General features: G+C 34.1%; 1 protein-coding gene and 1 non-coding gene across 3 annotated transcripts; one reads left to right on the top strand and one right to left on the bottom strand.

Annotated features, from left to right (window-relative positions):
* Positions 1-587: 587 nt before the first annotated feature.
* LOC144959354 (5S ribosomal RNA) lies at positions 588-706 on the bottom strand. Its single transcript, XR_013642615.1, has one exon. It is a non-coding gene; the product is annotated as a 5S ribosomal RNA (ribosomal RNA).
* Positions 707-7,132: 6,426 nt separating this feature from the next.
* Positions 7,133-24,133, top strand: LOC144958508 (uncharacterized). Of its 2 annotated transcripts, none has more exons than XM_078890527.1 (10): positions 7,133-7,264; positions 9,879-10,019; positions 11,395-11,517; positions 11,962-12,171; positions 12,986-13,192; positions 15,060-15,242; positions 17,758-17,926; positions 18,464-18,594; positions 20,414-21,356; positions 22,624-24,133. In XM_078890527.1, exons 2-10 carry the CDS (start codon positions 9,966-9,968, stop codon positions 22,920-22,922), a joined length of 2,319 nt encoding a protein of 772 aa, XP_078746653.1. In that variant the 5' UTR covers positions 7,133-7,264; positions 9,879-9,965; the 3' UTR covers positions 22,923-24,133. The 2 variants fall into 2 exon arrangements, with proteins under 2 accessions (XP_078746653.1, XP_078746654.1); XM_078890528.1 differs by having other exon boundaries at positions 7,145-7,167.
* The last annotated feature ends 1,978 nt before the right edge of the window (positions 24,134-26,111 follow it).

Genomic DNA, 26,111 nt, shown 5'->3' with positions numbered 1-26,111 from the left:
GCGGGTTTCGGCGGGTTTCGTAAAAAAGCACTAGTTCTTTTTTACGAAACCCGTCGAAACCCAGTCCCAGGTTCACTCCCCAATGGTGTACACTTCCCTGAGTTCTAGGTTCACTCCCCACTGCCACCTACTTCCCATAACTTTGTCGGGATTCGTCGGGTTTCGTCGGGTTTCGCAGGGTTTCGGCGGGTTTCGCAGGGTTTCGGCGGGTTTCGGCGGGTTTCGTAAAATAGACACACCCCGCTGTATGGCCTTGAGCAAGTCACCTCGCCCTAGCTCACTTTGCGTCGCTGCTCTGCGGCTGACACCTGGGTTATTTCAGTCTTCCCTTGGAATAGACCCAAATAAAAATTTTCCCATGGGGATGAATAAAGGTAATTATTTTATATTTTATTGTTTATTTAGTATAGATCTAGGCCAACAGTACATTCACAATAGGTGCTCCTGATACTCATTTGGTGTGTGTGTGTGGGGGGGGGGGGGGGGGGGGGAGAAGAAATAATTAGACTTTATTGCTATACATTTACTTTTTTTTTAATGGCATACAACTCATCGAAATTCCACAACAACAAAAAATCTTTTTAAAAAGTCTACAACACGTGGGATTTCCAAGCGGTCATCCATATAAGTACTAACCACGCCTGACGTTGCTTGACTTCGGTGATCGGACGAGAACCGGTATTTTCAACGTAGTATGGTCGTAGACAAGTGACAAAAATAGAATTTGATATAATATTAAAACACTATTGCTAATTTATATAATGATGAAGATAGGTTAGAAATGTATGATATTGTTAGTTGAAGTAGCATGTTGTATAGAGCAGTAAAGTTAGGTGCCCCAAACGTAAACAATACGGAGTTATAGTTAGACACCGAAGCTCGCCTAACGAACGACTTGCCCAACACGTGACCATTTTTTTTCTCGCGTCCTCTCGTCTAATCTCGTCACTCCCGAATAGAAAGAGGAGGCGGAGCTCATATGATATAACGCAATGAAAGTTCTGTCCGATGACGGGTGGGGGTATATCACCTCTCCAAGACTTACCTTATTATATGAGATCTTGAGATTCTTATCCAATCATCGATTGCTCGTTTGACAGTTCGCTTGTGAACAGTTAGGAGACCATCTCTTGATTTATGGGTAGGCGGCTTTGCGTAAAGGCGGTGAGTGTTGTATACATCAAAGAGTACCGCTGACCGATGGGTAAATAGTGGTTGTGTAACCCAAAAGCCCTGCCGTCTCGACTGCAAGGTCTTGTATGTAATAGTTGCGTCACCATCTCAAGGCTCAGGAATTAATTAGTGAGCTGATTCAAACAATGTGGGTTTCAAATTTATCGTATACGTAATCATTTGGAAGCTACAGAGAAAGGTGTTTTTGTGTAATCCCTTTCACACACACACACACACGCGCGCGCGCGCACACACACACACACACACACAAACATATACAAACAATACACAAACAATACACATCCCTGGTCATCTATTGCCTATATTATTAATGTTAATATATACATCCCATGCTGATTGTCACTACCCCCCCCCCCCCAACCATTTCCACCATCCAAGTACCAGCGGCCTTTTCTCTTTGATTTCGTATCATGGTCTACCCGAAGCCCAACACCTCGATCGTTTGTGGGTCAACCCCCCCCCCCTCCCCCCACCTTCCCCCGTAATCAATTTATAATTTTCTCTCTGTATAGAGCGCCACATGCACAATTATATACTATTGAATGACACTGACCTTGCCCCTCCCCTAACACAAGCCAACAGCAACCCAAGCTATCCTCTATCACGTGACCTTAGATCCGATGCTGCATACCGCTTGAGAGTCTTCACTATCCAGATCTCGTTCATGGTCACGTGAGAAGGCTATATCCGTTCGGGTTCGGCGTTCGGGTTCGGCGTTCGACCCGATTTCGTTAAAAGCCTAATAACAAGTTGCTAGTGATTTCCGTTAGGGACCGGAATAATTTACGCACAATATAGGTCTCCCAATTTTGTAGTTTGAGTTGTAGGCAATACACTTTCAGTATTGAAAATATGTTTACATAAAATCTAACAGTTGCAGAAATAATAATATAAGGCTAAATTATTATGAAAATCAGGCTCCGAATAATTCTCGTTTTGTTCACACCAGCGCAATAATTTGCTCTGGTCTAAAAATAGATAGACTGTAACTTTTGATAAATTTTAGAAAATTTTACCTTTTGTTCCATAAAATATCCATATCTAGACATTATTTGATGCATGATCGAGTATTTATGAATATGTGTTTCTTTTGCCACCTAACAGGCAAATTTTAAAGGTTATTTTTTTCTATTATTTACATTGGAACGTGAGCTGTCAAGACAGGAACATGTGGTTTGCCACGTGCTTCTCGACCTTTGTTTACGTTTGGGGCACCTAACTTTACTGCTCTATTCGTCTGTTGCAATTTCGGTTTCAAACTTTGTGAACTTAGAATTTATCACATGACTGACAACATTCAAAATGGCAATGGGCTATCTTGAAAGTGGCATGAGACACTTCACCGGAAGCGAGGACGAGAGACGCATGCGCAAAACCAGGATTACGTTCTCTCTGTAATGGCGTGTTTTATAGCGGAACTGTGTTTTCCGTCCACCAGTGGACTGAATACACAGATGTGTTCACCGGAAGAGATTAAACGTTTGACCGAGGGGGAGAATGCGAGGTGGCCAGCTGTTTTAGCACAGCGTAACTGTAACCGGGGTGGGATGAGTTAGGGATTCTAACTCCTTTCTAGGTATAATATAATTTTCAACTTCAACACGTTGACACCATTCCTGGTGACTACAGAAGTTTGATCGACTTTTAACATTATTTATTTACTTTTCCTCACTTTTAAGTTTATTATTTTAATTTAGCACGTCAAAATGTATTGCCTTGTGCATTCTTTGTATTTAAATTATGAGTCCGGAGAAAAACGAAACAAAAACGTACAGATCAAACAAACAAAAAATGAAAGAAAAGAGAACAACTGGAATATGTTTAAGGGAGCGTCAGAGAGAGAGAGAGAGAGAGAGAGAGAGAGAGAGAGAGAGAGAGAGAAAGATCGGGGAGAGGGAGAGAGAGATAGAGGGGGGGGGCGGTGGGAGAGACAGAGAGAGATGTTAATGACTGCTTTGTAACTACTTGTTCTCGCGCCATTTTTTTTCTCTTATCCTTATTTATAAGGTTAAGGGCTTGGGACACTTTTGGTTTAGGCAAAATCGGCCTGAGTCGCAAGGAAGATGATGGGATCTACATTCTTTTAAGAACTTTACTGTTTTTAAAGGTTTGTTGCCGCTTATAAATCATTGAGAGAGAGAGAGAGAGAGAGAGAGAGAGAGAGAGAGAGAGAGAGAGAGAGAGAGAGAGAGAGAAAGACATGTTAATGACTGCTTTGTAGCTACTTATTCTCGCGTCATTTATTTATTTATTTATTTATTTATTTTGTTGGGTTTTTTTTTTTTGCTCTTACCCTTATTAATAGGGTTACGGGCTTGGGACACTTTTGGCAAAATCGGCGTGAGCCGCAAGGAAAATGATGGGATCTACATTCTTTTAAGAACTTTACTGTTTTTAAAGGTTTGATTGCGACATTGAGGTCATTTTAGGGCTAGTAGAAAAGAAGAAATGGGATGCCAGTCGAAAAATTATAGTTTTGCAAGTTATATTAGCACAAAGCCCTTGACATTACTCTTTAATAAGTCACTTGTTGAACAGACACTCCCAATCGAATGGAAAAATGCTCAAGTATGTCCTATTAACAAGAAAGGTAAAAAATCGGACCCGTCAAATTACAGACCAGTAAGCTTGACCTCAGTAATCTGCAGGCAAATGGAATCTTGTCTTAGAGAAGCCATAATGAACTTTATGAACCCCTTTTTATCACATAACCAGCATGGGTTTCTTAGTGGACGCTCTTGCACTACACAACTCCTTGATTGTATTGGAGAATGGACTCAAATGCTTGACAATGGTATGCCGGTTAATGCCATCTACCTAGATTTTGCAAAATGTTTTGATTAGTGGCAGTGTGTTGGGATGGTTGCAAGATTTTCTGCTAAACCGAAAACAGCAAATAGTGATCAATGGTGAAGCATCAGGATGGAAACCAGTTCTATCTGGGATCCCCCAGGGTAGTGTCTTGGGCCCAGTTTTATTTATATACTATGTAAACGACATGCCCGGAGCAGTAAACTCCTTCATAAAAATGTTTGCAGACGATGCCAAAGTCTTTTCATCTGTAAATAATGTCAAAGAAGCTGGCCGACTGCAGGATGACCTCGACACACTTCAGTTGTGGTCTAAATAATGGCAACTCCGTTTCAATGCAAATAAATGCAAGTTATGCACCTAGGAAACAACAACAGCCAATATGTCTACAGGATGAAGGATAGTAAGGGAGTTGAAATCAATTTGGAAAGTACTTTATGTGAAAAAGACCTTGGTGTATATGTGGACCCCAAATTGAATTTTAGCCAGCACTGTGAAAAGACTGTTAACAAAGCAAATAGAATCCTGGACTTGTCAGAAGATCTTTCGACTATATAGACAAACCCATATTAACCACTCTTTTTAAAAGTCTAATACGATCACACTTGGAATATGGAAACTGTGTATGGTCCCCATCAATAAATCAGATGCTTTACTTATTGAAAATGTCCAACGCCGAGCCACCAAACTTGTCCCCGAAATTTCAAACCTAAGCTACGAAGATAGACTCAGAGCATTAGACCTCCCTAACCTCATGTACATAAGACTCAGAGGAGATCTAATTACCAGTTGGGGACAAGTTCGCCATTTAAAAGGCCTACGTAGATAGCATAGTCTGAAGCAATTTGGCTGACATATCATACACTCAAATGGTTGCAAATGCAAAATATTATAAAACCTAACATATGTAGAGAACAACAGATGCACCGTTTCCGTTCAAGATCCCAGGCTCAGGCTAAAACAAATGGCCCCATTTGAAGAACAGGGCACATAAAAGTGACAGTAAATGACATGGAATCCAAATGGTATAGTATAGAGGGATAAAGAGATAGTTTAGTCAGGATATTGCGTCCACCAAGAGGGGGGTGTGACTATGACGAGTTGCGGTCTTTGAAAGAGAAAAAGGTACACAAAACATAAAGGTCGATTCTAAATATGCCAGCCGTCTTGGGTCACAGAAGCCTAAGAATAAAGTCTAAACATGTCCCAACAGCAGTCTACCAAATGTATCACCACCAATTATCACACTCACACAGACATTGAGTCGGAGGTTCTCGCCAAAGGGAGAGAAGTACTAGATGGTTATTCATTCTCATATTTAATTAAGACTCTCAGCGTCAGGGAGATGATTTACAAACAAACAAAAATAAAAAGAATAAAAGTACCACTTCTCACAGACACGTCAGGTGCTGGGCAAAGCCATTTAACTATCTACCTCCCACTATATGATTCCAGGCAGGGGGAGCCAACTGTTTCAATCCTGTTCCAGAACAAGAACATGGAAAGCATAAATGATAAAAGGGCGATGCGGAAGACTGCAAGGTAAAGGGCCAATCAACAACCAGAAAATTTATCACATTTATCATTTATGTAAACAGAAAATGTTCTATTAAAATATTTTTCATGAAATGCAATTTCATTTTTAGCCACAAGTTTCACTTAGTTTTCATGATATGATTATGATTTTTTATGCTTTTTTCCATGTTTTTCATTCAAAGCCCCGTTAGGCCTATATTTAAATATAAAGCAATAATAATAATGCTCAAAATTGGATAGTAAGTAGAGAATACAAATTTAATGTGCCCCCATTGGAAAATGGATTTTGTTTCTCTTTCCTTGTGAATAGTTATTTTTTTCCTCTCCTTAACTAGTTGTTCAAATTTTGAATTTTTTATGCAATTGTTCATTTTGATTTCCAAAATTTTAAGAAGCTAAATTAAATAGTTAATAAAATATTTGGATTACTTCCTTCTTTTTTCCAAGGAGATCAGAGTTTTGGTATTGTTTGTCCAAGGAAGGTTCTATTTGGCCACTTTTCACATCGATCACTGGCCTCGAGCTTGCCTCTCTCTCTCTGACGCTCCCTCAGACATATTCAATTCCCTATAACTATAAAGTTGTTCTGTTAACTTTTTGTTTTCCTTTTTTTTTTTGACGTCTCGTTCTAAATTAAAATAATAAATTTAAAAGTGAGTAAAAGTAAATAAATAAGAAAAATGTTGAATGGTGTCAACATTTTGAAATTGAAAATTAAGAATTTTTTGACTGGCATCCCATTTCTGCCTTTCTACTTGCCATATATATATATATATATATATATATATATATATATATATATATATATATATATTGTTGTTGTGTGGGGTTAATATATATATATATAATATATATATATATATTATATATAATCTCTCCCACACCACCCACACCCTCTCTCTCTCTCTCTCTCTCTCTCTCTCTCTCTCTCTCTCTCTCTCTCTCTCTCTCTCTCCCTCTCTCTCTCTCTGATGATCCCTCAAACATATCCAAAACCCTATAACTATAAAGTTGTTCTCTTAACATTTTTTGTTTTCTTTCTTTTTTAAAAAAAATTGTAGTTGTTTGTTTTTGTTTCGTTTTTCAATCCGACTCGCATTGTTACGTACAAGGAAAGCACAGGGCAATAAATTTTGACGTCTCACTGTGTTCGAAATCAAAATAATAATATTAAAAGTGAGTAAAAGTAAATAAATATCAAATATAAAAAATGTTAAATATCGTTCAAACTTTTCAAGTCACTAGGAATGGTGTCAACGTGTTGAGGTTGAAAATTAAACATTTGTTTGCCAAGGGAGTACAAAAAAAAAAATTAAAAAAATAAATGAAAAAAAAAAAAAGAAAGCAAGAAAGAAAATATTATGCCTAGAAAGGAGCTTGAACGCCCAACCCACCCCACGCCGGTTAGTTACGCTAAATCAGCCTGCCACCTCGCCTTCTCGAGCTCAGTCGAACAGTTTAGCCCGTATAATTATAATCTCTTCCGGTGGACTGAATACACAGCTGTGTATTCAGTCCACTGGTGGACTGAAAACACAGTTCCAAATGCTTTTTGTTCATCTTGTTTTGAAGTTAGCTTTAGTCCACTTCCGCTTGAAATGCTACTTGGCAACGAGACTCTGAGTGGTCATTTAAAAACGCGTTCTTTTCTTTTATTTTCTTCCTCTTTTCTTTTGGTTTTAATGGCAAAAGCCACTGGGAGATAACATCAAAAAAAACCTGCGTTAGTATTTAGTAACACTGATGAACATGAACCCGTTTCAGTTTCATTAGTTCAAGTTTCTTTATCAATGTTTCTTCCATTTCCATTGGTCCACTGCCACTGAATTCAAGAAATAATACTCAGCTTCAATAAAAGATAGCTCGTTGGTGTCGAAGTATCAAAATCCTGGTCTTTTTAAAAAATCAATCAATTACATGTTTTTCTGTTTATCTTTTTAATTCCTTTTGTTTTGTCACGGTGCCTTGTGTTCCCTTTTCGATCGAGTTTGTCCCAGGATAATCAGAGAGTGAATCTAGAACTTGTTTCACATTCATGATTCATAGTACCAAGATAAGTGAAACCAATTGTGTCAACTAACAACATCTGTCTGAGAGCATTTTTAATTTGTAACCACCGTCTCAAAACGGTATTCTGTCTGAGTAATATCGATACTGAAAATTTAGTTGTTTTTTTAAACAATGAAATTTTTGTTTAGTTTGTGTTTTTCATTGAGTAGAATAGAGTAGATTAACCCAAAAATTCATATTTCTCATTAAAAGTCACTTTTTTGGCAACCTCTTCAACCCGGCATAATACCAGTTGATTTTGACAGACATTTCGTTTCCATTAAAATCTTATCAGAATTTTATCACTGCAAACCGCACTCATCATTACAAATAATAGATGTTCATTTTTGTGATGTTTTCATTTCTAAATTTTGGAGCGACCTGAGCATTAAAGCAAAAGTGTGTGGGCCATCATCATCATCATCATCCTCATCACCATCATTTTTATAATTACTTACTCACTCAATCATCTTTGCATTATCGGATGCTTGCGTAAACAATGAGGGACGCCATTGTTCTCGGTCTTTCGATGGATGAATTGCTTTCATTTCTCTCTTTTCAGTTCTTCTCCATGTTTATTCAGGTCTGCCTTGGTTCTTGTTTACTTGTGGCATTCAGCATAACGCTGTCCTCAGGATGCATTTGGCTGGCAACCCGAACGTCTGCCTCTGTTGGTTGTTAGAAACCGTGGCCTGATAAAAGTGCTGAATTAAAAGAAATGACTATAACACCCTGTCCCTGCGGAATGTTGCCATTTAAAACCCCAAAAGTTGCAAAAAGTTGCCATAAAAAAGGGCAATAGTTGCCATAAAAATTGCCAAAAGTTGCCAAATTTTGTGGAACATTATCTGACAAGGGGGGGAGAAAAAATTGCGATTCACAAACGCACAAACAAAGGTCAAAGTTTCAATTTAAACCACATCTGTTTATTACCTCAGCAGCAGTAATAATAATAATGATAATGATGATAATACAGTACTCGTGTTATACCGGCACGGTCAGTCATCACCAAAAAGTGTGCTAGTATTATCCGATCGTGCCGGAATCCGATAAAGGCTTAAAGTACTGTAGTGCATAAAAGAATAAAATAAAGTTATAAAAGAATCTACTTGTTATAAAACAAAAGTGTGACCAAACCTAATCAAAATCTAACAAATGTAAAAGAACAAAGCCTGAAATTAAAAAGAATACATTTATAATAGTTTCTTTTGTTAGTTTTAGATCCAATCGACCGCATTGATCATATACCGGATCGCTGAAACAAAAAGCACAAATCAAACCACAAAACATCATAATCATCATAACTGACAGATGATTTACAGACAAAAATATATTATCCATCAAAAAACTTAAACTAAATACGTACATAATTATAATATCATAACAAAATAAAATCATAAACATAAAATAAAAGGACACTGTACTAATTGAAACTCATGAACATCACTATGAGGAGTGAAGTCTAGCCAAGATCAATAAAATCAGTTTGGGCCAACCGTGTGGTGCAACCTAGCTACTTGTAAGCAAGGAGTATGCCACTTATAATAGAGTGCCATATGCAATGAAGTTGTTATTGTATAAAAATACTAACGCGAAGCCCAGTCTCCAAGAGTTGTGCGGTCAAAAAAAGTTAGTTAAGGGAAAAGTCCACCAAAAAACAAAATATTCAGGAAAATCGCAAAAATCGCGGAAAGTTGCGGGTAACAGCCAAAATCGCGGCCGCGAAAAACGACGGGGACAGAACACCTGAAAAAGGAAAACATTTGTAACAAGGAACGTTATTGTCTCAAAATCCTTTAGCATTTAACAACAAAAACTATTTTTAAAACATTTGTCTTAAGAAGTTTAAGGAGTTTTAGCCCTGAAACGTGATTGGAGCCTGCACTTTTGTTGACAATATCAATAACAAGAAATGAAGTGAGTAGAGAAGTCCAGAAAATAACAGAAAATAATAACTTTTGTGACGATGAGGATATGAACCCAGGAGCAGACTGTTATGGCACCATCTGCCTGGCCACGAGAAGGACACTATACAACTGACACTATCCACCACTACATAAAAAGTGGTATCAAGTTTTTAGTTCTAGATGTTCTTTGTTACACATTTGTTCTTTCTTAAAATTGTTATATTTTTATTCAATATTTTCATGTTTATATATATATATATATATATATATATATATATATATATATATATATATATATATATATATATGTATATATATATATATATATATATATATATATATATATATATATATATATATTTTATTTTTTTGGCCGTTCAGGAAAAAAGTTCATTGCCAATGACTGTCCTCTAAAACTACAAAGACTAATAGATCTCTTAGCATCTGGTCTCAGGTTCTTTCTCGGCCATGGCATCTCGGAAAGGAAAGAGAGATGAGGGAAATCTAAGTGGAGAGATGGCGGTAATTTGATAATAACTCTTTATGTGTCCTGCAAAATAAAATTTATGCATGATTGAATGAATTAAAATATTTCACTCATGGTAGAGATATAGTTGTCGAGAAAAAAAAAATCAAACTGACGAAATAAATTAAACAATAAGGCTATGTTATTAACAGCATTCAAATGTTATGATTTTGACACAATGATGAATTATAAATTAAACTAAAACTCAACTTTGTACTTAATTCCTTTGATATGTACAGTTTACATTCATGTCAGAAGGCATTCATTCTTTAAATTGGAAATTGACACACTGTAAGGAAGAAACGAGTTCATATGTCTCTTTGAGTCGTTATTAAAAAGAAAACAAGTACTAATTTTGAAGAAAATTGTACAAAAACCAATGGGGTTGCTTTCGTTCTTCAAGATTTCATTAAATCTCTTAACACATAAAGAAGTACATCAGTTTAGTTGGATTTTATCACAGTTCCTAAGGAGTGAAACGGGCAATAGCAATTGCTTGCTACCCTTTGGATAGGATGAGAGTTTATCAAAAAGTACTTTCCACCAGATCTAACAGACCCAGTTTCCCATCACTGTTGGATGGACAGGCAGGTCAGAAATATTGACACATAAAAACTGTTTTATCATTCCGCTACAAAAGAAACACTGTTCGTAGAGGGTTTATCAATTCCAGATTTTAAAATGTTTTTGTTTAAAGTACATTCTATTTATTTTGTTAGCATTAAAATCTTTATTTAGATAACATTGAAGTTTATTATCAATTATTATACCCAAATATTTATATTAAGAAACTTGATCAATTGTTTGGTAAATAGTTTGGAATTTATTTTTGATCTCATGAAAGTCAGTTAACATTTTCTTAATTTTACCCGTGTTCAATTTCAAAAACTTATCTTAACACTGAGTTACAAATATATTAACTTTATACCTGTAGGCTGGTCCAGTTTCTTTAGAATCAATCATTGGACTTCTGTTCAGTTTTATCCATGAACAAGTTATCTGTAGTACTCTGGAAAAACATGTATTCAAAATTTTCACACGAAAACTCATCCTTCAAATATCATTCTATCAATTTAAATGATCCTCATTTTGGCAAAAACTTTTAAACTTAGGGCTTTACGATTTTGAGATTAAAACATAGAATGTTAATTATTTTGTCATATTTTGAAGCTATTATATTCATTTTGGTTTTATACTTTTATCATTGTTCATATTTTAACAGCTTTGAATTTATTTGATGTAATAGTCAAAATGTTAATTGGACGTACTTGGATTGTAAATGAATAATGAGACATCTCCTTTTTCATTTGTTGTATTTTTTTTTTCTATTTAAAAAAAAATCATTATTATTTTTTTTTTTGGTGTCAACAGACATCTAATGATGGCGGTAAAGGAAAGAAAAAGAATGTTGCACATACTTCCCCGGTGACAGATAAAAAGAAAATTAAGAAAGATGAGGACTTCAGTCACTTGTTTTTCTCTCAAGGCCCCAAGGTAAATTTGAATGATTAGTTTATTCATGGAATATTATAAAGTAGTCGGTTGATAAGATTAGAAATGAGGCTGTCAGGTAGATCTTCCAGATGACAATAAAAATCTTGATGTACAAATTGGATTGTTACACATATTATTTGGATTTTGGTGTCGTTTTTGTTTTGTTTTGTTTTTCTTTGTTTTGTTTTTTTTATGTTTTTTTTTTGTTTTTATTATTATTTTTTTTTTTTTTTTTTTCATTATAAGAATTCTATTTTATTCTGAAAAGGATCTTTCCATATTGCAAAATTGAAACTAAATAAACTGTAATGTAGGAACCGTTATGGTTGTTAAGTAGGAGGGAAGGGATGGAGTGGGGTGGTGGGGTGGGATGGCTCTATAAGATGGTTTGTAAGGGTTTTTTTTTCTTATTTATGTGTATTTACGTTGTGTCTTGAATTTCAGGTCTGTCTTGAATTGAATAATAAAGGCTACCAAAAAATACCCTCTGGCATATTTCAACACAAAAATCTGACATGCCTGTTTCTCATCAACAATGATATTGAGCGCATACCCAATGATATCATTGTGTTAAATGGTTTGGAGGCCTTGTCTTTATCTGGAAATAATATTCATGTGGTCAACCGTCAAATTTTTGAGTTGCCTAAACTACAGGTAAATCCATGGAAATTGATTTTTTTTGTTTTGTTTTTCTCAAAATGGACTCGACAAAGTTTTTATGCTTTCTTGTGCAGTTTGATGTATTTTTGTTAGAGTGTAAACTTCTCTGGCACTTGCTTTTGGACCGGAAGGTCCTCAGCGGTGCAAAGTTGAGTCCTTGGTAAAGGCTCTTTACTCACATTCTCACACCATACTCAGGTTTAAAATGAGTACATTGACATTAACAACGTTGTCCTGTCTGAAAAAATGTAATATCGCCTAACAGGCATCATGTCTGGTCCTTTGTAAAGTGCTTTGAGACTTAGAGTGACATTGCACTTCATAAAAGCTCCCCTTTTGCCTGGGGACTGATTTTTTCTTCTCTATATCTGTACTTATATGGGTCTAGTGGTATGACACTTGCTTTCGGATCAGAAGGTCCTGGGTTCGAGTCCTGAGCAGTGCATAGTTGAGTCCTTGGTAAAAGCTCTTTACTCACATTTTCTCAAAGTACTCAGGTGTAAAATGAATACCTTGCCGTTAACCAAAAAATGTAATTACGCCTAACAGGCATCATGTCTGGTGCTACCTGTTAAATGTTGCTGTTGGCTTGGGACCCCTTGTTAAGTGCTTTGAGACTTCGAGTGGATATTGCACTTTATAAAAAAATCCCCCCTTTTTTTTGGGTAAATTTTAGGGACGGATTCCACTATCCTGATGTCTATGTAATCCGAACCAAATGCTGGGATGGGAGATGTTTGGATTGAAGAGACGTGGTTGTAGTCTAATTCTACTTTTTTAAAAAATGAAATCAAATTTATCCCTACAGATTCTAGACCTTTCCAATAATGAGATCTCCGTCATGCCATCCGAGGTGTCTAGTCTCAGCACCCTGAATCAACTTCTTCTCAATGGAAACAAGCTGGAGGCTATCCCGACAACCATCGGTGACATGAAAGAGCTTCGAGTTTTGGGTCTCAACGATAATTTTCTTACCAGTCTGCCAAAAACACTGAGCAACTTAACAAACTTACAGGTTGGTGTGTTGGGTTTGTTCTATGTTTTTTTATGAAGATACTTTTCTCTTTTTTTATTGAATGATAAGCGTTTTTTGATAAGCATACTAATAATAATGATAATAATGATCATGATCATGATCATCATCATCATCATCATCAACATCTCCAGTGTGAAGTAGTTCAAAACACTTCACAAATTACTACAGCCAAAAAAAAAATAGATTGATGATGCATCACAAACCGAAAGCATTTTGAAAATAGAAGGATTTTCTGAAAGTGCACAAAAATTATGAATTTCTTGGTTGTACTAGAAGTTTGTTCTGTGGCAATGATTAAAATATAGAAAAGATCTCTCTCCAGTTTTTAATCAGATGTTGATTTTTGACATGATGGAGAACGAAGATAATAGTCAAAAGACTAATTAAATGGAACAAAAATTCTCAAACTTTTAGCTGTCTGGGGCTTAGAGATTTAAAGCTTAGGCAATGTGTTATGTCAGGATGGATAAAAGTGAATTTAGAAATAAAATAATGATAACTACGAACTTCAAGTGTTTTGCAATGTAAGAAATAGCATCTCAATAAGAAATTTACGTGGCAAACCCATGTAGAACATATCACAGCAAAGGCAAGTAGGATGCCTATGAAGAATTAAAGCCCAGGTGTACTCAGCACTTATCAGGCCAATATTAGAATTGACCAGCGCCGTGTGGGACCCCTACACAAAAATTGACATAGACAATATTGAACAAGTACAAAGAGCCTTTGCAGGATTTGCAACTGGATGCAAATCCAGAGACCAGGGGTTGTGTGACGTCCTCCCTCCAGTCACTTGATTGGAAATGATTGAAAAACCAGTGCAAGGTATCCCGTATTGTTACCTTACACAAAACCATCAACGACCCAAACTCCCCAATCATCATCCCAAACTATACACAAAACATACAACCATTTACAAGAACAGACACATACAAACACAGCTTTTGCCCACGAACAATAAATGACTTAAATGACCTGCCACTGGACATAACGAATGTTGAATACTTGGAAACTTTCAAAACAGTGTTGAATGCATTTGCTCATCAAAGTAATCTGTGACTGTTCCCTGTTTTGATTGGACTGAAACATGCTTTCTGTCTTTGTCTTGGAATGAGATTAATTGGTTTCATCCTGGGAGGGAAACAGTCAAATGTATAGTTAGAGTTTTGGGAGATTATTTTTTGTTTTGTAAATCATCTCTCTGTTATGTACTGCATTATTTTTGTTTATATATGATTTGTAAACATTTGAGTGTGTTCATCTTAATGGGGACCTATGCCTGTGTCAGAATGAGACATTTAGGTTATCATCAAACTACCAACACTGATAGCGTGCTCTTGGAATCTACACCTGCTCACTATTTGAACTCGTTTGCCATTATCTTCCTTTTCATTGAGTGCTTTAATCAATTCGTGCAGCTTTTTCTGTTTCATTAGCTAACCTGTCCGTGAACGATCTTTTTGCTTCCAGCGTGACTCAGCGGTACGGTCTTTGCTTTGTACCCGAAAGGTACTGAATTGATCACCTGCTACTGCACTGTGTGGCCTTGAGCAAGTCATCTCACCCTAGCTCAATTTGCGAAGCTGCACTGCGGCTGATACATGGGTTATTTCAGTCTTCCCTTGGAATGGACCCTAAAGACAAATTTTCCCTATGGGATGAATACAGATTTTAAAAAAAAATTTTAAATGTTTCTTTTTTCTTGTATTTTTCTCTCTGTTTTGTCTGGCACTGTTTCATACACATATTTTTTAAAGATCTTTATCTTGTATCCAGTGCCCAGCTGCTCCTTAATTTATCATTCAAAATGAATTAAAAGCCGTGAATTTGTCTTGCATTTTATCAGATCCTGGGCATTGAGCAGAACCTGCTGGAATACATCAACCCAGAAGTGTGCAAAATTTCAAGTCTGCGACGTTTGGGTCTATCAGGCAATAAATTGACCAATCTGCCATACGAGATAGAAGACATGGTGGAATTGCAGCAATTGTTGCTTGATGACAACTTGTTTGAATTCATTCCTGTACAGGTAATGAATGTTTAGAATTAGATTCTTATCCAATGGATATCGTATCCAATAGATATCGTATCTGTCTTTTTATTTATTTTTTTTTATGGCATTTGTTTGTTTCTTTCAAATAACATAGTCAAATAGAATAGATTTCTCCATCTTTTTTTTTAATTATCTTCTTCTTCATCGCTCAGATGGTAAGTCTACTACTCTCCACCAGATATTCTGCTGTCCTCTGGAGATTCTCCAGGCTCCCGTGGAGCTCACTCCTCAGGCTGGTTGGGGCAGCCGATATTCAGCATTTTCTCCTAAGGGCAGAGAGGGTTGGATAATTCTGTAGGATGTGTTCACCTGTCATACTTCCTGTTCCACAGCGGCATTGACTTGTAGTTTTTAAAATTATAACTCATGGTTTTTATTGTATTTCTTGTCTTTTTTTTTTTTTTCAATTTTCAAATCTGTACAAAATATACCTTCTTGATTTTCTGCTTTAGATATTTTCTCATGAATGAGATTTTCCTACTATTTTGAGGTACACCTTCTAAAATGGGGTTCAAAAACATAGATTAAATTTTAGATTTTGATCAGATGTTGAGACGACTATATAGCTTTTATCCTGTTAGAAAGTGTAAAGAGAGTCAAAAGTGCATTTTACTTAAACTCTTTCAACCCTGAGACTGACTGAGCAGTCAGATGCCTGAGCCCTAGGCTTTTAAACACCTAATTTCAAACATTCATTAAATAAAAAATTTTCAAGATATCGGCTCAAATTTTTTTGGTATAACAATCAATACTGGTTTTAAACGGACATGAAACAAAACACAGAAAGAAAGATACGTGTAAGACCAAAAGCATGAGAGCATTTGAAAAGGGTCTCTAGATTGAGGAATAAGTTAAAAAATCGGGGAAAGAGATGAAATACAGATCTTACTGTAAAATGGCCAAGAAGTCATGCAGTATAATATAATATATAAAAATAAAGTATTATTATTATTATTATTATTATTATTATTATTATTATTTATCATTATTATTAACATCATTATCATTATTATTATTATTATTATTATTATTATTATTATTATTATTATTAGATGTAGTAAGATATCGTAGCTCTATACTATCTGGGACGAGCATTGATCAGGATGATGCTTGATTGTGAAAGTGAAACACTTGCGGTAAACAGATGTTTTGCCAAGATGAAGACCTTACACTGAAAGAGTAAGAGTTCGTCGACAAAGACGAATGTTTACCATTGCTACACGTGTTTGAATGAAACAATCTATTTATAAAATTCGTAGAAAACGATTCATGAATAATAAAATTATAGTCTGTTTCCAGAAAACTAGCCAATCAACAAGCAAACAGCAGTTTGAGCAGTATAGTCTGTCACAGATATATCTGTGCTCAGGGCTAGTGTGTAGTAGCGGACATCACAGATAAAACCATGATCAGAGCTACTTGGGTTTAAAGGATATTGGTTATTAACTTTGGTTTAAACTTAATTTGTTTAAATCTATCCTGTTCAACATGGTTAATTGCCGATTCATGTGTCATATGATGAACAGGAAAGATTGAAAATAGTGACTGAAAATCAGAAGATTGCCAAGGGATGTTATTCTGTCATTTTTTTAGTTAATACTGATTTGCTTCCCCTTATGTCATAAACAAAATGAAAAAAATCGAGAAGTGTCAGAGGAATATAAGAGAATAATAACTTAGCGGCGATGAGAATAAAACTCATGCCTTAACAATAACAATTATAATAACAATAATAATAATAATAATAATAATAATAATAATAATAATAATAATAATAATAATAATAATAATAATAATAATAATAATAATAATCATAATAATAATAATAATCATAATAATAATAATAATAATAATAATAATAATAATAATAATAATATAATAATAATATAATAATAATAATAATAATAATAAGATAATAATAATAATAATAATAATAATAATAATGATGATGATGATGATGATGATGATGATGATGATGATGATGATGATGATGATGATGATAATAATAATAATAATAATAATAATAATAATAATAATAATAATAATAATAATAATAATAATAATAATAATAATAATAATAATAATAATAATAAAGTGATGATACTTATGATAACGACATTTATGATTTCCCTTCAACCCCATTACAATCTTCTACAATGACAATATTACTATTATTATTATTATTGTTACTATTATTTTTATTATTATTATTATTATTATTATTATTATTATTATTATTATTATTATTATTATTATTATTATTATTATTATTATTATTATTAATATTATTATTATTATTATTAATATTATTATTATTATTATTATTATTATTATTATTATTATTATTATTATTATTATTATTATTATTATTATTATTATTATTATTATTATTATCATTATTATTCTTATTCTTATTCTTATTCTTCTTCTTCTTATTATTATTATTATCATCATTATTATTTTTATTATTATTATTTTTATTCTCGGACAGATATTCAATCTGATTTCTCTGGTGGAACTTTCATTCTGTGGCAATAAAATCACAGAAATCCGTTCAGACATCAGCAATCTGGTCAACCTGAAATCGGTTGCATTCAGCAACAACAAGATTACGCAATTGCCACAGGAACTCATGAAATTGGCTAGTCTTGATTCATTATGTGAGTGGGTGTATTTTTATTATCCTACAAATTCTATTCATCATCACTATCGTCGTTATCCTCATCATCATCATCATCATCATCATCATCATCATCATCATCATCATCATCATTTCCATTAATAATACACTTAATTATATTTAGTTATTTCTAATAAATAATGTCACAATTGAATATATAAAATAGAATACATTATATTCCTATCATTAGTTAACTAGACTTGTGCATTGACGTTATATTACATAACGTATATTCCTATTTATGTATTTTTCTATACTGCCATGTTTAATATTACTAAGTCTGTGATATATGATTTAAAGAGTTGGAAATAAAATTAGCTTGTTGATTGGCCACCAATGAGTGTCTTCCCTGTCAGTCATTTTATGCATCATCATCATCATCATCATCATCATCATCATCATCATCATCATCATCATCATCATCATCATCATCATCATCATAATCAACAACAACAAAATCATCATCATCATCTTCATCACCATCAACATCGTTGTTATTGTCATTCATCCCTTACAGCTGCAGACAGTAATCTCCTGAGTAGCCTGTCAATGGATATTGCCAATCTGTACTGTATGCGGGAATTGAATCTTGGGTCCAACCAGCTTACAGAAATACCAGACAGTATTGGGCTGTGTTGTAATTTAGAGGTAAAGCCATATCCTGCCATTTTATGCAAGTAATAATGTTAAAGGATTCCTCTTTAAAAATAGGTATGATAAATAAATTTTTCTTTAATATTTATTCCAAAGTGGGTCCCAATAGCTCAGTTGGTTGAGCACTTGCTTCCCACGCAAAGAGATTGAACCCCCTTGTCCATCCAGTGTTGATTGGGTAGCTGGATCTGTTAGACGTACTGAAAGTGCTTTACGATAAACTAGTATCCTATCCAAAGGGTTGAGAGCAATTGCTATTGCCCGTTTTATATTATAGAAACCAGAATAAACTCTGGCTCCATGGGTCCAATGACTCTGAGGGACTACCTTTCTATTCTAAGGCAAGAGTGGAATAACTCGGTGTCAGCCGCATTGCAGTGCTGCAAAGTGAGCTAGAGCAAGATGATTTGACCAAGGTCACACAGCATGATGGAAAGTCGAAGTTGGAACCCTAAAGCTGTCTGTTTTGTTACTTTTTGTATATGTTGACCATTGTAACAATGTCTTGATAAGGACAGGAAAGTAAATTTTTTAAAAAATAAATCTATCATTTTGTGCTGGTTGTCCTCTCTTCCAATCAAACTGTTCAATCTCACAACATTGGTCATATCCTACAATTTATTCACGTCTCTTCCCGTTTGTATCAGTGCTCTCAAAGTCCTCATTGTTCTTGTCGCGGAATGAGAGACAATGGTGAAGCACTCACCTCACAAGCATTTGTTACAGTGAATGACGTGATCAGTCGGATGGTGAAAAGGTTTGAACTGAGAAATTGCCAAGTTTAGTTAGAAGGTCAATTTTTATCAAAAATGAGATCTTGTCATAAATGATTAAACCAACCCTTTTTTACATCTTCGGAAAGTCTCAAAGCTTAATTTCACTTTCAAAATTTTTTTACAGCTAGTCAAGTTGAAAAAGGATGAAATTTTAGAAAAGTTGCTGGATACCTTTCCCATACATCTGACCATAACTTCCTGAAAAATCACCCGATTTACTTCAAATAAAGATTAAAATGCTCTGGGGAGCATATTCTTTCGGAAAATGCAAAAAAAAAAATTTTTTAATTGCAAATATCTAAAATTTTCACCTTCCGACTGACACAAATGATTTGGTTTCGGTATCAAGTGTAATCCAGATTTGTTTTTTCTTCTTCTTTATCTGCACAGTAATGATTGATTTATAGGTATAAGATCATGTTGAAGGCTTTTTGCAATTGACTAGCATTCTATCCAAAGAGTAGCAAGCAATTTTTACTGCCAATTTATTTCTACAGAAACTGGGGCTTTAAGGGCTCTGAAGGACTACTAGATAGTGCTTTCTTCTCCCTTGAGTGCCGAGTGTCATTTAAACATCATAGTCAATGCCTTGTCAATGTGTAAAGATTAATTTTAATAATAATAATAATTAATATATAATAATAATAATAATAATAATAATAATAATAATAATAAATAATAGTAATAATAATAATAATAATAAATGGCATACATATCGCGCATTTTCATCACTGTGTGATGCTCAATGCACGTTACAAATAAATATACAAAAGTTACATATATTAAATGTATACCACAATTATATCAAAAATAGCAGTGTATGTAATATCGTATCAATATCATGAAAATGTAACAGTAAAAAGGTAGTGCTTTAACAATTTTTACTATCGATTTCCCTTAGGGTGCTTTAGCCAAGCTTGTATCTTGAGGTTTCATTGTAATCTATGCTTGCCTTATACATGCATCAGAAATATTATTGAAAGTTTTTAAAAAATATATATTTTAATATATTTACAAATTTCTCTCTCTCTCTCCAGTCTCTGAACATCAGTGGAAACCAGTTATCCTCTCTTCCAATCGAACTTGGCTCACTTCCCAAGCTCAAAACATTGGTGTTATCCCACAATTCATTCACATCACTTCCCGTTTGTATTGGTGCTCTCAAAGTCCTCACTGTCCTTTTAGCTGAAAGCAATCTGATTGCAGATGTCCCTGAAACATTTGCCGGTCTCACTAACTTGAAACATTTTAATGTCAGCGTAAACAAATTAAGTTCTTTCCCCTTGTCCATCTGCAAAGTTGGCTCACTTGAAGTTTTAGATATTTCTGACAACAACCTTGTGGATATTCCCACTGAAATTTTAGAATTGGTAAATCTTAAAGTTTTCAATTTGAAAAAGAACTCTCTTCAAGAAATTCCTCCCCAGTTGTACAGCTTACAAAAACTCAGAGGGCTTGATCTATCGATGAACTGTGTCTCAGATGTCCCGGAAGAAATTTCCCAGATGGTTAACCTTCGGGAACTTGACCTGTCGGACAATCAATTTTTTGAGTTTCCTAAAGTTGTATGCTCTGTGCCAAATTTGGTCACGCTCAGATTTGATCAGACAAATGGCAAAAAAGTACCGAATCTTCCGGATGAGATAGAATTTTGCACAGTTAAAGAGTTGGTTGTCAGTAACAATACCCTTAGAACTTTGCCGGCTAGTATCAGTGGGATGACCAATCTGACAGCTTTGTACGCTGATCACAACCAGATCTGGTTCTTACCGGATAGTATCTGTGAAATGCAGAATTTGAATGTCCTTCACCTTCACAACAACGAGCTGACGATGCTTCCCAAGGAGTTTGACCATCTGTACAGATTGCGTGACCTTCGTCTCCATGACAACCAGCTGAAAAAGCCCCCCATCGACGTCTGCATCAGTGGAGTCATGCAGCCTATTGGACTTTTCCTACGAAAGGCTTACCAAAGAGAGGGTAAGTAGGACTGTATTGTTACATATTACAAGCAAGTTAAGATACACAAATACAAATGCTACACTTTCATATTTATGAGTTCCATATTCAAAATGCTTTAAATAATGTGTGATAGTTTATGGTTTCAAATAATGTTATAGGCAGTTATCGTCAACTTTGACCTTAGGGATGAATTGGAATTATTCAGCGTTTTTGGCTCTTTACATTTATATTTGAATTCTGAAAACATCAAAATTAAACAATAACATTAACTCTTTACCACAGTAATGGGGGGTCCAGATAGCTCAGTTGGTAAAGCACATGCTTTATATGCAAATGGACTGACATTGAAACCCGGGTGATATCGCAAAAAAAATTAATGACACCCACCCGCCCTCTTGTCCAGCAACAGTGAGTGGATAGTTGGATCTGTTAGATCTGGTGAAAAGTACTTTGCAACAGACTAGCATCCTATCCAAAGGATAGCAAGCAATTGGTATTGTCCATTTCACGCTATAGAAACCAAGATAACCTCCGACTCTATGGGCCTAATGGCTCTGAAGGACAACTTACCAGTGTTATTAAATTTACTTGTACTATTAAGTCTATGATTTAGATTTGCACAACTTGCTAGGAGATTGACCTAAAAATAATCACCACCTTTATTGAGTTTTGAGTAGAGAATGGAAATGGCATTAAGACACAGAATAGAATAAGCCATTCTACGGATGTTTTTTTACTTTTACCGATATGAGACATTATTCGACTAAATAATTTACACCCTTAAAGTTCAACAGATATAATGGTAAAAATGCCAAGACATAGAAAAAAATTTTCGCGGGTGTGGTTAACCTGCGACATATGCCAGTTAATCGACATTAAAAGGTTACTTTCATGCTTGGCATGATTTTTCCCAAATAGACATAAAGTGGCCCATTTTTCTCTGTTATACGAATGTTGCTAGTGCATTATAACATTCATAAAGGCACCTAGCAAAAATCCAGGACTATTTTTTAATTAGACGACAAATGAAGGAAGTAATCGAGTTGGTGTGATTAAAATGATTTTTCAACGCGAGTTACTCTTTTTCACTCGATCCAAATCTTGTGCCAAAAAATATCACAAGTTGAACAATCGTTTATTCATAAATCATTGTGCAAAGTCAGAAAAACTCATAGATGACTGAGTCATTCCAACTCCCAATTGAATACAGTGGGAGTAATGGGTGAGTCAGTAACTTCGATATGATGAGTTATTTTGATTAATAATTTTTTATCTCTTCTTCTAGAACTCTTACTTGACAGAATGTTTGATTCCATGAAGAACGACCTGACCAAGATAGAGCTTCGTCAGTTATTGAAAAAACTGAAAATCCCAGAAGAGAACATTTATGATCTAGAGCAACAGTACCCTGGTCGTGAGCAACTGTCTCTGCGAGTCCTTGCGGGATTGAAGTTTTGGAAGCAATACTACGGACCGGCTGCCAGTATAGACGAGCTTATTCGAATCACACATATCATCAACTTTGATAAAATTTCATCCAAGCTAAAGATAATGAAAGTCTACGCACAAAGGATGAGGTTGTGATTCATAGATAACCTGGTATTATGGGGCAGTTTGATCAAAGAGGTTTGGGAGGAGAATTAGAGCAGAGGGTGGTGGGGGATGGGATTGGGAGGAACGTGATGTATTTTTTGTTATTAGAATTAAATTTATCACAGTGTTGGGAATAATGCATAATGCACGTTATAATTAAAATGGGTTTCAGTCACAGCTATGTTGGTGGGATTGACGGTTGTTTTATTTGAAGAGCTGGCGATTTCTGATAGCTCGGTTCATAGAATTTTCAACTTAAAAGCTAAGGGTGGTCATTTGTATTATATTTTGTCCAGATTTCTTTTACCTTTACTGTCCACCGAGCAGTTATTTATAATTTGGTATCTAGGTCTGTAAGATGTGGCAGAAAATACTTTATGGCTAGTTATCCTGACCTAAGGGTAGCATTCAATTGATAGTGTCCATTTACTGCTGAAGAAAGTGTGATAAACTCTTGAGTCACAGGCCTTAAGACTCTAAGAGACTGCTTTTAACCAGATAACTGTCGTACTCTGGAAAGACATGTATTTAGAAATTTGGCCAGAAAATTCATCCTTCAAATATTGATCGATTTAAATGACATTGATCTTGACAAAATTCTCAAACTTGGGAACTCACAAGGTCTTCAAGGAAATCCCAGGTTTGAGATTTTTGCCATGACGTTGGTCAAATAAATTGATTGATATGTGAAGGATGAGTTTTCTGGCCAAATTGTTTAATACGGAAGTTAACTGGTTGAAATTTATAATTGAGGTTTTGCTGAATGTAAGAAAGGCAGAGTGATTTAACATCGGTTTTCTGATTGGTAAATGTTACTGACTATGGGCCCGTACCACTGACCCCCCCCCCCCCCCCCCCCCTGGCTGGCTGAGTCTGTTAGATTTGGTGGAAAGTACTATGCGATAGACTAGCGTCCTATCCAAAGGATAGCAAGCAATTGCTATTGTTGATTTCTTTGTATAGAAACCGGGATAAACTCCGGCTTTATGGGCCAAATGGCTCTGGAGGACTAATTTAATGCTATAGATCTTTTTTCTTTGAAACAGATTCCTGGGTCATCAGACAATCATTTCTAATAAGAGTTATTGAAATATTTTGTAATCGAGTGCCTTCTAATCTCGCCAAAAAAAAAATGATAAAAATGATTATATTAAATAGATTAGTAAATAAATGATAAATAAAGAAAGAAAGAAAGAAAGAAATAGATGAATAGTAGATAAATATATCAATAATGCTTATGTTGATAAATAGATAAATAAATAAATATTTATTTTTTATCCTCACCTCATTTGGTTATTTCCTCCTACAACGTTGTTTCACCCATCCATTGGTATTTTGATGAAATCTTCAGGGAGGTATTCTGTATAGGAAAATAAATAATTCGCTCCAAGGAAACTGTTTGGAAATAAGTAATGAATATTTACGGAAAAATGTTTTTTTCTTCCCTATCTATTTTTTATAACCTTTTAAGTTCAAGGCTCGAGCTTATTAATTAATTATTAAGAAATCTGGATTACCATTTTCAACATTCTTATTTTCATACTGTGATATAGTGAAAACGTTGCTGCTCGAAGCTCGAAGGAAAAAAATAAAGATAAGTATTGAATTGTAAGCTTCAATTTATTGGACAAAGACAGATACTGTGGACATTTCGGGTTTCCCCTTTATCAACAAAACACAATGAATGAAACACTAAGGACGAATGATCTCATTTGACCATAGTGTTTTATTCATTGTGTTTTGTTGATAAAGGGGAAACCCAAAACGGCCACAGTATCTGTCTTTGGCCAATACATTGAAGCTTACAATATAATAATTATCTTTATTTTCATACTGTGATATAGTTAAATGCCTTTAACTTTGTTCTGTAAAGAAATACTTAAAATGTTGTGCTTTATACATAATTGCTTTATGTAATTACAACTAATTTACAGACTTTGTATTTTATCAGCGTATTACATTTTTTAAAAACAGCCAAAAAGCTATAATACAGAAACATGTATATATTATATTTTAAAAGATTGTTGATTTATTACACTAATCATATTATTTTTTCTTTATACCAAACTATATATTTCATATATTATTATTATTATTATTATTATTATTATTATTATTATTATTATTATTATTATTATTATTATTATTATTATTATTATTATTATTATTATTATTATTATTATTATTATTATTATTATATTATTATTATTATTATTATTATTATTATTATTATTATTATTATTATTATTATTATTATATTATTATTATTATTATTTTTTATTATTATTATTATTATTATTATTATTATTATTATATTATTATTATTATTATTATTATTATTATTGTTATTGTTATTATTATTATTATTATTATATTATTATATATTATTATTATTATTATTATTATTATTATTATTATTATTATTATTATTATTATTATTATTATTATTATTTAGTACATATAACAGTTTAACCTTAGATATTGTATAACATTATTGACTCCAGTTCAGAATAGAGATCTGCCGGCGACACAACCTCTTATTTATTGTCTCTCGAACTCGCCTGAAAACAATGGGAGATCGATTTTTTAACCCTCTTCTTACCAACTATAGGAAAAATCGTCACATTCGTTACGATGCAACCAACAGTTTCTTATTCTGATTTCATTTTGTTATAGTTATAGCTATAAAAACTTGACACTGTGTTGTTATAGTTTATAGTCATAAAAACTTGACACTGTGTTGTTATAGTTTATAGTCATAAAAACTTGACGCTTTTACAGAGCTCTTTTTTCTGATCAAAATATTGAATATACTCGATACCTGCTTGAAAAATATATTTTTGTGTTGAGTGAGTATGAATTTTCGGGTAAAATTCTGAAATTAACTGGTAAGGAGAGAGTTAATGAAACACTGAGGACCAACGATCTGGAATAATTTACCACAGGAGGTAAGAGAGTCGACAGACTAAACAATTCAAAGGAAAACTGAAAGCATTTCTTTTCACTCTCTAATTGTGTAGCGTCTAGAGTAGAGCCTGCTGTCTGTGGGGATTGGCGCGTTAGAAATGCTATCCATTATTATTATTGTTATTATTATTATTATTATTATTATTATTATTATTATTATTATTATTATTATTATTATTATTATTAAATATCTTTAGTTAACTGTTTGAAGTT

Source organism: Berghia stephanieae, chromosome 13 (assembly GCF_034508935.2).
Source record: "Berghia stephanieae isolate SIO BIC M18660-M18661 chromosome 13, UCSD_Bste_1.3, whole genome shotgun sequence".
NCBI lineage: Eukaryota > Metazoa > Mollusca > Gastropoda > Nudibranchia > Aeolidiidae > Berghia > Berghia stephanieae.
This window is presented reverse-complemented; position numbering and strand designations above follow the sequence as displayed.

Bases quoted from the DNA above. Each gene is read 5' to 3' on its own strand.
- LOC144958508 (XM_078890527.1), top strand. From the start codon at position 9,966: ATGGCATCTCGGAAAGGAAAGAGAGATGAGGGAAATCTAAGTGGAGAG. The intron at 17,927-18,463 runs GTGAGTGGGTGT...CATCCCTTACAG, and splicing joins GGCTAGTCTTGATTCATTAT to CTGCAGACAGTAATCTCCTG. The intron at 21,357-22,623 runs GTAAGTAGGACT...CTCTTCTTCTAG, and splicing joins AAAGGCTTACCAAAGAGAGG to AACTCTTACTTGACAGAATG.